The sequence below is a fragment of the Leptonychotes weddellii genome, chromosome 5 (assembly GCF_054177405.1).
Source record: "Leptonychotes weddellii isolate Sample4059 chromosome 5, ASM5417740v2, whole genome shotgun sequence".
Lineage (NCBI taxonomy): Eukaryota > Metazoa > Chordata > Mammalia > Carnivora > Phocidae > Leptonychotes > Leptonychotes weddellii.
Window position 1 is genome coordinate 35,229,809 of NC_138373.1, and position 11,284 is coordinate 35,241,092.

General features: G+C 59.3%; 1 protein-coding gene across 8 annotated transcripts in view; it reads left to right on the forward strand.

Annotated features, from left to right (window-relative positions):
- LMF1 (lipase maturation factor 1) overlaps window positions 1-11,284 on the forward strand; it is a 49,296-nt gene that overhangs the window by 21,108 nt on the left and 16,904 nt on the right. For 6 of the 8 annotated variants that reach the window (XR_014145414.1, XM_081820383.1, XM_081820384.1 and 3 more), the window contains one exon: window positions 8,682-8,849. The exons of 1 other annotated variant lie outside the window; for it this stretch is intronic. Coding sequence is in view for 6 of the 7 variants with exons in the window: in XM_081820383.1 (XP_081676509.1) it covers window positions 8,682-8,849 (168 nt within the window). In the remaining variant the exon portion in view is untranslated. Of the gene's footprint in view, window positions 1-8,065; window positions 8,310-8,681; window positions 8,850-11,284 lie in introns of those variants that run through there. One more of the 8 variants, XM_081820388.1, reaches the window with a different exon arrangement.

Below are 11,284 nucleotides of genomic sequence, written 5' to 3' on the forward strand. Positions count from 1 at the left end.
ACACGACAAGGGACAGCAGATCGAGGAGGACACGGGTGGCCGCCTGAGGCCACGTCTTCAGCCGTGTTCAGGCGCCGGTTAGCCACAGCTGAGGGTTACTGCAGCCTGGGGCTTGACTGCATGTCTCTGCTGAGACCTAGTTTTCTGCTGTCGTGATTTTCTTTCTCACAACAGAAAACTTCCCAGTAGACAAGTATTGTGACAAACCAACACCCGGGCCATCCCGCACAGATGTGGCATCTGTCCACGCAGGTCTCTTAGCCCCATCACATGTCACCGGGAGAGGCGGCCGGAGCCCTCTGTTGTCCCCGGGCCTGGCTAGGCCCCGTCCGGGACACAGGCCAGGCCCTGACGCCGTTGCTCCCCAGCAGCATCCCCGGGCCGGGCGCTCTGTGACTGGGGGGAGGCTCGCGGCACCCGCTTCTGCGTCTGCCTGTCTGTACCCCTCACAGGCTGGAGGATACAGTGTCCGGTTTCCTGATGTTTGAGTTGTCCCCACCATAGATGGGATCACTGGTGTCAAAATGCCTGCGGACACGGACTTGCTTTCAGCGGTAGGGACGTCAGCACCAGCCGTGAGCCACTTTGCTGTGGAATGTTCCGTCTATCTCCACTTGATTTGCCCAAGTCGGTTGTCATCAGGAAGGAGCTTGCCAGGTTTCCCCAGGTGGTTTGTTTTGTTTTAATAACGTGAACAGGTGGGTTGCAGAGGGGACTGCAGTGCTGCACACGGAACCCCCAGCCAGGGGCAGGTTCCCCCTTCCTGGCCGCACCCCTCCCTCCCCCAGAGGTAAAGCAGAGCTTACAAGGGTCTCAAGGAATCCATTCTACACATGCTTGGGGTGGGCGGGGCCGGGAGGGGGAGAATGTAATCCTGTTGCTGCAGAATTGGGGAAATTTAATAGTCTTTTGGTCCCAAGCATGAGATGGTCCCTCTCATCAGGGCTGCAAGCAGAGCCGGCTCAGGCATGCCCGGTTATTTCAGACAGACTGGCAGGGCTGGCCTTGGGCAGGGGCTGTGCCCGACACCCCCAGAAGAAGAGCAGCCAGATCTGCCCTGCCAGTGGGGGCTGCAGAGGCCCCACCAAGGGTTCTGGAACACCCACCTCGTACAAGAGGATGGTCACGAGCTGCAGCCAGCCCTGCCCCACCTGTGGTCCTTCTAAGCACACTGACCCCAGGGCCCAGGCCAGGCTCTCCTTCCTGGATGCCCGCGACCTCTGCAGCCACGCCAGGGTGCTCACAGGGGTGACTGAGGTGGGCTGAGCCCCAGGGACGGGCCCTGCCGCCCAGAATGGCCGTGCCGGCGGGAGCCTTCCGCCCCTTCCAGGCAGCCAGTGCTGGGCCAGAGCACTAACCACCGTGTTTCACAGCCCGCACACCCTTTCCAGGTATGCCCATGGCCTTAGGTGCTGCGCCGGTGCCCCCACCCAGCACAGCAGAACCTTCCTCCTGCCTTCCCAGACCAGCCCCAGCTCAGGAGGCTTTCAGGAGGCTTCTGTGTGTGTCTCAGGCCAGGGGGTCCTACCTTTAATTGCAGCCCCAGGACATGGGTTGCCAGTTGTTTTGTACCGTAACTTGATGAGGGTCGGTTAGTCTGGAAGTAATTTGAATCAAGGTTGACATTACCATGAAAGCTACAAATGTTAACTTGATAGAAGCCGTGACTGAGTTACCTCCAGCGGGTTGGGAGTCAGGGCTTATATGCTTTGTCCCTTGGCGGTTTTAGTGATTTTATGGGAAAATGTTTTTTTGTATGTACTGGGGACTGGAGGAGTCAGCGCTGGGGCCAGGAGGGGAACACGGTCTGGCCAGGCGCTTCTGGTGCAGCCCATTCCCCAGGGTCACCGGGAAGGGCAAGCCCCACCAGACCAAGGCCAAGTCCATGAGAGGCAGGGGCACAGCCTCAGGGTCAGCGACGGTCACTGCTGCTAGCACCGAGACTTGAGCCCAGGGCCGTGTCACTCCCTGCTGTTCATACAGACCCGTGCTGCCTGCCCCCTCGCGGCCACTCTGGCTTATATGCTCCTAAGGAACTTACCTCACGGCTCGACTGTTTCCCCGACTTTAAACTGGTAACAACCCCGAGGCTGTCGTCAGATTAGTGACACATATACTGGAGTGTGTACTCCGTGAAGGCTAGTCAGTCAGTGTGACCGAGTTCCCAAATAGGTGAAAACTTTGCAGGTATCCTTCTGTTACTGATTTCTAATTTAATTCCGTCATTGTCGGAGATGACACGTTATAACCTATTCAGGCTTGTTTCGTGGCCCAGAATATGGCCTCAGTGAATGTTGCATTTGAGCCTAAAAAAGGAATGTCCTGTGTTGTGTGAGTGCTCGTGAAGTCAAGTGCTTGATAAGTGGCTTCAGGCCTCCCACGTCCCTGTTTTTGTCTCCTTGTCCTAGCCAGTGCTGAGAGGGGCCTGAAATGTGCAGCAGGAACTGTGGACTTGTGGATCTCCAGCCATGGTCGTCTGCGGTTCTGCTCAGTGCGTTTAGAACTTCTGGTACGAGGGCGTTAAGTGTCTGAGTGCCGGGACCTCCTCGTGATCCTCTTTCCGTCAGCCTTAAGAAACGACCTCTCATCCCTGGTCACGGTCCTTCTGAGGTCTGCTTGTGTGACGCCCACACAGATGCTCCAGCTCGCCTGCCACTCGTGTTGGCACGGCCACGTCCTCCCGGGCCTGACTGCTCCCCTCCATGCGCCCTCACCTTTGAAGTGTGTGTCTCCCACGCAGTGTGCACTTGGGTCTTGTTGCTTTATCCAGTCTGACCAATTCTGCCTTTTTTTTAAAGATTTTATTTATTTGTGAGAGAGAGTGTGTGAGGGGGAGAGAGCACAAGTAGGCAGGCAGGCAGAGGGAGAAGCAGGCTCCCCGCTGAGCAGGGAGCCAGACACGGGGCTCCATCCCAGGACCCTGGGATCATGACCTGAGCTGAAGGCAGACACTTAACGGACTGAGCCACCCAGGCGCCCCTAAAATCTGCCTTTCAATGGCGTGTTTTGACCGTCTGCACCAAGTGAGCACTTTGACATGGTTTCAGACCACCATCCTGCTGTTCGTTTGCTCTTTCTCCCATTTGTTTAGATCTTTTTTTATCTTTTTCTGCTTCTTTTGAATTACTTAGACGTCTTCTACAGCTCCTTCTCTTTACTTCTCTTGGCTTATTAGCTCTGTTTTGTTTTCGTGGTAGTGTTAGGGTTCACAAAGACTCTTGCACACGTCACAGCTTTCCTCCAAGTGAGGACTGTGCTTATCCTGTAAGTCGTACGGGACTGAATGGGACCATGACAATGACACTCTCACTTTCCCTCCTGGTCTTCCTGCGGCTGTGGTCACACGATTACGTACCACCTTGTTACTATTTTTGTTCAAATTATCCTTTGAAACTTGGCAGACAGCCTCCTGCGTTCACCCTCATACTCACCATTTCCAGGGCTCTTCCCTCCGCGCAGACCTGGCCTCCATGTGTTTTCTCTCTGCCGACCAGACGTCCCTCACCTTGCTCGTGTGCAGGTTTGCTGCCAGCAGGGTTTTGGTCTAAAGGCCTCTCTCCCCCTTGCTTGGGAGAATCTTGACAGGGACAGAGTCTTAGGTTGGCAGATTTACGTCCATCCTTGAAAGATGTGGCTGCGCTGCCCTCTTGCTGGGATGCAGCCTCTCCCCACGGTCAGGCGGGAAGTGCACCCCCGAGGGGGAGTGCTGGGGCGCAGCTCTTGGGGAGGCACCACCACAGCCCACCCCAGCGTCCAGTCCTGTCCCCGTCCTGTGCGCCACCACCTTTACAGCTCGCTCTTCCTTCTCCATCGCCTGTCATCTGGGTGGGAAGGGGAGGTGGCCTTCGGGTGGCCCCAGCTCCCTAGATGAGCACCCGTGTGGCCACCGCTGGGCCCGCCGTGGCCTCACTCAGGACGGAGCCCTCGACCCCGACATCTGGGGCCCTACCCTACCCGGTGCCCATGGGAAGCCAGCCAACAGCCGTGCGTGAACACCGTCAGTCTTCGGGTTTTATCCTAAGACCCTCACCAGACAGGTGCAAGTGATCTGCCCTCTCCTGCCGTCAGGGAACTGCCAGCAGGCAGACGCCTCCGGTGTACAGGGGAGCACCCCCACCCCGAAGACAGACGGGAACTCAGACTTCCCAGTGGCCTTTGTGTGGACACCTCAGCCCCTGGCTCCGCGAGGGGCAGGGGTCCTGGGCTGATGGAGGGGGTGCGACTTCACAGAGTCTCCTGCTGAAACGCAATGTGGGCAGCTTGAGGGTTTGCAGAAACTTGTTTTTCAGACAAGAATTATGTGTGTTCCCTTTCTCATTAAAACCTCAAACACATAGTTTACAGTCCCTAAAATGGGAAAATGGCTGAAAAAGCCATTCTGTCTCTCTCAGACTTAGCACTGAGGGCCTGGAAGGGACGGCGCTGGAGCCAACATGAAGGAACGTTGCTTTCCCCAAATCCTGGAACTGTTTTTATCACCCTTCATGTTTTCCTCACCCTTCATGTTTTCCTCATGTTTTTCTTCTTTAAAAGTGTCTCTTCTTAAGGGAACCAGCTGTAGAATGTTCAGGGGTCAGGGCTGGCCAGCTGCCGGCAACCAAACTGAGCGGCCCTCTGGACACTTGGCCACAATTCTCCAACGAGCTGTGACCGCAAGGGTGAGTGTGGCCGAGCTTCCTGCCAGAGGCAGCACTGGGCTCTCCGTCCCCTGCTTTATGGGGTGCGATGTTCCAGACGCCGTTTCCAGGGTTTACGGCCAGATTTTATGACACACAGTTTTTTTCCAGCTTCAGTGCAAACAAAAATAAAACTCTGTCCCGGGCTTGCAGGAGAAGGGAGGCCTCGGGACCCTCCCCGCCCGTGCAGACGGCACAGGTAGAGCTGCTCCCCCCCCCACCCCCGCGCCCAGCAGGTCATAAACCCACAGGAGGAGCCCAGTCCCTCCGCGGGCGGTGCGGGCCCTGGGAAAGTAGAGCCGTACTTTGGAGGAATTCCACGGCGCCTGCGTGTGTGGAGGGCACGGGCCACTCTGGGCTCACACCTGCCAACCACCCGGCCGTCCGGCTGCCCCCAGGCTGCGCGGGCTTCCTGGCGCTGTCGGGTGGGGGCTTCTGCTGAGCAGGTCTTAGCGCTTCACAGGCGTGAGCCAACAAGAATTCGCAGCAGCTGCCCCACGGAGATTACCAATTTGGGCCATAGCCTTCTCCTCAAAACCCTCATACACAACCTCAGCGGTCTTCTGTCTGGGTTCCCGCTGCCGCAGGCGTGACCTGGGGGTGGCGTCAGATGCCCTGCAAGCCCGGTGTCCTCCCCACCCCTCATCCCAGGTGCCAGCCTGCAGAGGACACGGTGAGCCGGCCCCGGGTGGATGGAGCATCGCTGCCCAAAGGTGGGGCTGGTGGCTGGAGAGCCTGCAGGCTGGGCCTCTGCCAGGCCGCGGGGATGGCTCAGCTTCTCCCGGACCCGGACGGACGGGTTATTTCTGCTGGAAAGCCCTGAGGCTAAGCCGAGCGCGCGCTCACTGCCGTTGCCTGCACCTCGGCCTTAGCACCCCTCCACGGGAAGGAATGGATGCAGGAGGCAGCTTCTCCCTGAGTCAGTGAAGAGTTTGGCTTCCCTCCCCAGGCTCCAAGCAAGCACGGCGAGCTCTGTTTATTTTTCTTCATAGACGTGTCCTACCAGTAGCCGGGCCTGCCCGTCCTTGAGCAGTCCTCACCGGATGCAGGAGGACTGCACAGCTCCCAAGAAGCAGATGTGACCCACTAGTGCAGTGACTTCTGAAGGAGTGACTGCTCCGAAGGCCAAAGGGAAGCACGTCCTCTCCCCGCGTGCTTGCTCGTTCTCCTCATGTCTGCATCCTGTCACTGAGCGGCCCCGACAGAGCTGCACCAAGTGGCTTTTCAGAAGGGACCCAGCCCAAGACACCTCTCTGCAGAGCTGACACCAAGACCTTTGTGCTTCTCGGCCAGTCGTGGACCATCTGCGCTGGAGGGCAAAGGACACGGGGCTGCCTGTCTCGGGGACCCCGTGGGACAGTGAACGGGAAGTCCGCATCATGGGACATGCGCTGCACTCCTCCGTCAGCAGCGGCCACCACGTGTCCCATCCACCGAGTGTCTCGGCCACACGTCGGTCCCGGGTTTGCACGGCTGGGGGACTCGGTGTGGCAGAAACCTCAGGAGAGAGCAAATGGCCCAGACGCCACGTGGCAGGGGCGCCCTTCACACTCACAGGTGGGAACAGGTGTCAGTGGCCAAGAGCCCCTGGGGCAAAGATGGGGAGACCCCCCCCCCCATCTGCAGAAATCCACTCAGAACACAGGGAGACACATAGCCCTGTAAGCGAGATGGCGTGGGTGCGGGACAGCGGAGACACAGTCACTCACCTATTTTCTAGTTCTGCCCACGGAGGGGCCCAGAGAGAGCGGCCCTCACGCCCAGGCTGGGTTCCTACTCCCAGCCTCCCCTCAGAGGGACCAGGGCTCCCCGGGGAAAGCGGCGCACCGAGGGGCGGCAGCGGCAAGGGTTTCAGATGACCCCCGAACATCTTGAGGGCCAGAAAGCAGGGAGAGTCTCTGAAAGTGCTGTGGACACATCAGAATGAGTGGCCGTGAAGAATTAGAGCCCACGTGCCCACACCAGGGCTGATGAACAGGCTGGAGGGACACGACCTTGTGGTAGAAAGCCAGCTAATAAATGCAGAAGGAACAGTGGACCCAGAAGTCACCATTCAGAGGCCAAGGGAGCCATGGATTCTGGCAAGAACCATCCCAGGCTGCTGGAACGCAAGAGGCCGGTCCTGTCAGCCTCAAGGGGCGGGGCAGGGCAGGGCCTGGCCGACACCCCTCAACCAAGAAGTCCAGGTGGACGCCAGCACACCAAGGCACACGGCCACCCCGGGCCCCCCGGGACGTGCCCGTCACCCCTGCAGGCCTCCCCAGACCCACCCTGAGGAACATTGTGCAAATGCGCTTGTCCGTTTCCTAAAGCTCAGATGGGAGGCTGGCGAGGCGTGGGGGCTGCGGGCAACATGGCCTGGGGTCACCCTTCGTTGAACACACCCGGTCAGGCCCGTGGGGCACAACAGCCCACGTCCCTGCTTGTGATCACTGTGCCACGAGCGCGCTGGCCCTTCACACTCAAGTGCTGAGGGACCTAGCAGCTCGCTTCTCTCTGCTCTGTGGTGGGAAGACCAAGGAGCACGGGCATGGAGCGTGGCATTCAGGGATTTTCTTTCCTGTTCTAACTTTCCTCTTGAGTCAGAAATGGTGTCCAAATGGAAAGTTAGCAAGAAAACTCGAACCGGATGGGACAGTAGCTGGCCCTTCCCCCGCGGCTGTCCTACCTGGAGCCACGTCCAGCCCTGAGTGTGAGTGGGGGGAGGGGCGTAAGTCCGCCAAGGGCTGCCGTTTGCAGGACTTCCTCTTGCCGCCTCTCCCCGACCCCGCCACCCTGCGCGTCCAGGCAGGAGGCTCCGTGCTCTTCAGGGCACCACGGGGCCGGCGCACCTGGGCCAGCAGCACAGGCACCTCCTTGTGTCCGGGGGCAGGAGAGACTGGGGGGCGGGGAGGTGGGGTGGGCGCAGGACTCCAGGGGCAGCGGCAGGAGCTAAACCATCTGTGACAAGTAAAGGTCGTTTCGTATCAGAAGTGTGTTTGAGTTTCAAAGCTGGAGCCAGGCCAACCCAACAACTATTGCCCATTTGTTCCTTCGGCCCCGGCGTTCCCCTCGGATGATGTGTGCGTGGAGAGCTCAAGTCCCCAGGAGGGAGAATGGCGGCGCACGAGGCTTCAGACCCCGTGGCGGCGAGAAAAGGAGCAAGGCCACTCACCTGGGCTGGGGTCCCCCCACACCTGCTTTCGAACGCCCAGGGTCCCTGACCTTGGTGCGAGTGGGGGTGGGGTGGCGGATGTGCTGGGCCGCACACCGTTCCCGGAATCGGAGCGCTCTGGGTGCCATTCTTATCTGTGGAGCACCCCTGCCCTTCACTGATGGCTGCACGTCCTCACCCGGGCGTCCCCTCTGGCTAGGAGTGCACCCCCCCCCCCAGCCTTCTGCGTGGCCGGCTCCCAGCCTCGGCTGCTGCCAGGGGTCTGGGGGAAGACTGGGCCGCTGCGGTCAGAGGCACAGGGCCCGTCAGCTGGGCCCTAGGGCGGCCAACACCACGGCTGAGTCAACACGCAGGCCCCCGGGATGAGCCGCCCCCACCCCCCTCACACATGCTTGCAGGCTGTTCTCAGGAACACACACAAGGCCGGAACCCCCAGCTTCCACCAGCCTCCGAGCGGAAATCTCCGCATGTGACTGCATGTGAGCACTGGCCTGAAACCTGGGTTCCCTTAGTGCCCATCCCTTTGCCCCTGGGTCCCTAGGACCCTCGGGATATCCCGAGAGGTCAGCATCAGAATTACAGGAGATCAGGCAGGGAGAAGGCACACCCCAAGAAGGCTGAGATGCTCGGTTCCATCATCCTCCCCCCACCAACGCCAGTCTGGCATCTTGGCCACAGGCATTTGAGCTGCCGGAGAAGGGTCCACGGGACTGGCGTCCCCTGAGCCTTTCCCGGCCAGGATGCTCTCCTGGGACAGCCAGTGGGCACAGGGTGGGCAGGGCCAGGGTGGCAGAGGTCCCCTGTGGGGTGGAGCTCCAGGCTCAGCTCACGGACCTCCTTCTGTTCCCCAGACGCAGCCAGTGCCCAACCCTGTGGCCTACTTCCTGCACCAGTCCCCATGGTGGGTCCACCGCTTTGAGACGCTCAGCAACCACTTCTTGGAGCTCGTGGTGCCCTTCTTCATCTTCCTTGGACGGCGGATGTGCATCCTCCATGGGGCCTTACAGATCCTGTTCCAGGTGAGCCCACACCTGAGAGTCACCCCCGTAACTGTGTCCCCGAGATCAGTCTCTCTGCTGGGGGGACGAGGCAGATGGCCCAGGACCTGCTCCTCCCTCGTGTCTAGAGGATGCGCCTGGGAAGTCCTCTGCGGTGGGTTCTAGGAGTTTCCTCTCATGGTTACGGTAACCCCTCTCATAGGTTAGCTGTCCAGCCGTCGTAAGGCAGTCTCCGAGGAAGAGGCTGGCGGGGTTTTATTTCCAAGTGGACAACTGTGCTGAGCCCTTAGCCCCGGGGTGCCCCAGCCCGCCACTCTGCCCCATTCCTGCACCACAAGCCCCCCAGCCTCCATCCCCGTAGAACAGGCCCGCTCCCCAGTGAGCGGAGGCTCCACCACTGACTTCCTCTGGGGCCTTGACAGTCTCCAGCCTCTCCTTTCCCTAAACTGGGGCATCTACTTGCTGACCTCCAAGAAAAACACTGTTGGGACTTTAAATTCCTTTTTTTTTTTTTAATTTAAAGTCACTTAGCCAGCATATAGTACATCATTAGTTTCTGATGTAGTGTTCAGTGATTCACTAGTTGCTGGGACTTTGTCCTCTGTCGTAGCTGCTGTATTTGTGGGGGGACAGTTAGCGAAGTGCACGGACCGGGAGCGTTGTGGGGCGCACTGTGCCCGCTCCGCTTGGCCGAGGTGTTGGGGGTTGTCGGGCCGCGCCCCCTCGGTTCCCGTGTCCCACGTACAAACAGCCTGTTCTGTCAGTGGCCGCTCCGGGGTTTTCCAGGTTCTCGCCGTTACAAGTAAACCTGCTATGGGCGCGTGTGTGAGGGGAGGCCCGTGAGCAGGCGGGCGTGACCTTGAACGGCACCATCTCCTCTCCCTCCAGCCCGGGAGCCCCACTTGCTTCGCCTCCTCACTGGCTGTGCGGGTGGGTGTCTGCCTTTGTCGTGCGGGCCGTCGCGGTGGCTGAGGGCCTGACGGTGGGCAGTGGTGCGCAGGATCCAGCGGGACGCGAGCAAAACTGATCCCCGCGGGTTGGGGCAGGAGGTTTCGTCCACACTGGGGTGTGTTCGCACAGCCTCCTTGTCTTTGTTGATACTGTAAATGGAATTTTCACATAAGACATCTTCCTCTGTGCTTCCTGAGTGTGCAAACGGCACAAATGTCCCCGCAGTCGTCAGGTGTGATGGCCTCTGGGCTGATCAGTGCCCATCGTCACCTGGCTGCTCACCCCGCGGCAGTTCCTGGGGCAGCGGCAGCAGCGCTCAGCTAGTGGGGCTTGCTGTGTCGCCGCCGGCGGTCCGGGCCCTGTCCCCACGGCTCCTGCCGTGTTCTCAACTCCCACAGCCTAGGGGAGGCCGGTGGAGGGTGCGTCGTGCGGCGTCTGTTTCTAGTTTACTTCAGGTACTTTCAGTCACGAGTGGATTTCCGCACCCGCTGTGAGAAGATCACTTTCTGCGCCCATAAGTCGCTGACGTGGTGCGACAAGGCTCCCCTCCCAGGAGAAACTCCGCTTGGTCACACTGTGCATGCGATCCGTCCCTGGGGATGACATGCCGGTGTGGGTGTGCACAATGCATGGCTGCCGGTGTGTGATGTCCGTTGGTGGCAGTGGTCCGCCCGGTTCTGCTCACGGTGCTTCTCCCGGGGCGCAGCGTGCAGGGCAGAGGCAGGGCTGCTGCGAGACGCGGACTCGGCCCCGAGGGGGCTGTTGGTCAGGCCAGGCTTGCATGTTGTTTTCCCGGGTACTGGGCCTGTATCGCAGCAGACCCGATGGGAACCGACGTGAGCTCTTAACTAGCAGGTGCACACATCTCAACTGGCAGTTTGGGACTTATTTTCACATCTTTGTGTTTCCTTTTATTCCTTTCAGCTGTTCTCGCTGTCCCACTTTAGATTTTATTTACTTGACAGAGACACAGCGAGAGAGGGAACACAAGCAGGGGGAGTGAGAGAGGGAGAAGCAGGCTTCCTGCTGAGCAGGGAGCCCGATGCGGGGCTCGATCCCAGGACCCTGGGACCATAACCTGAGCCGAAGGCAGACGCTTAACGACTCAGCCACCCAGGCGCCCCTGTCCCACTTTTTCTAATTCATCAGTTACACAGTTTCTTGCAGGTGAAGGCATGCTCCATGCACAGACTCCAAGTCCAAATTCCACCCCTGTCTGGCTGCCTCAGCCGCCTTAAGGCTCTGCTCTGGCCGGGTCCTGCCATCTACTCTTGCCACTCCAGTACTTTAGCTGTTGTTTCATTAATACTCTCTTAGATTTACAGAAAGAGCACAGGGTGTAGACGGTCCCCACGTTGGTGTGTCATGTGACACACTAGTTACAACCTTCAAGCCCAGACGGACACCTGCTCATCAGTGGAAGTACAGAGTTTACTTCAGGGTCACCTGGTGGGCGTTGTGCATCCTCTGGGCTTGGACAAATGTATAGTGACAGGTGTCCGTCG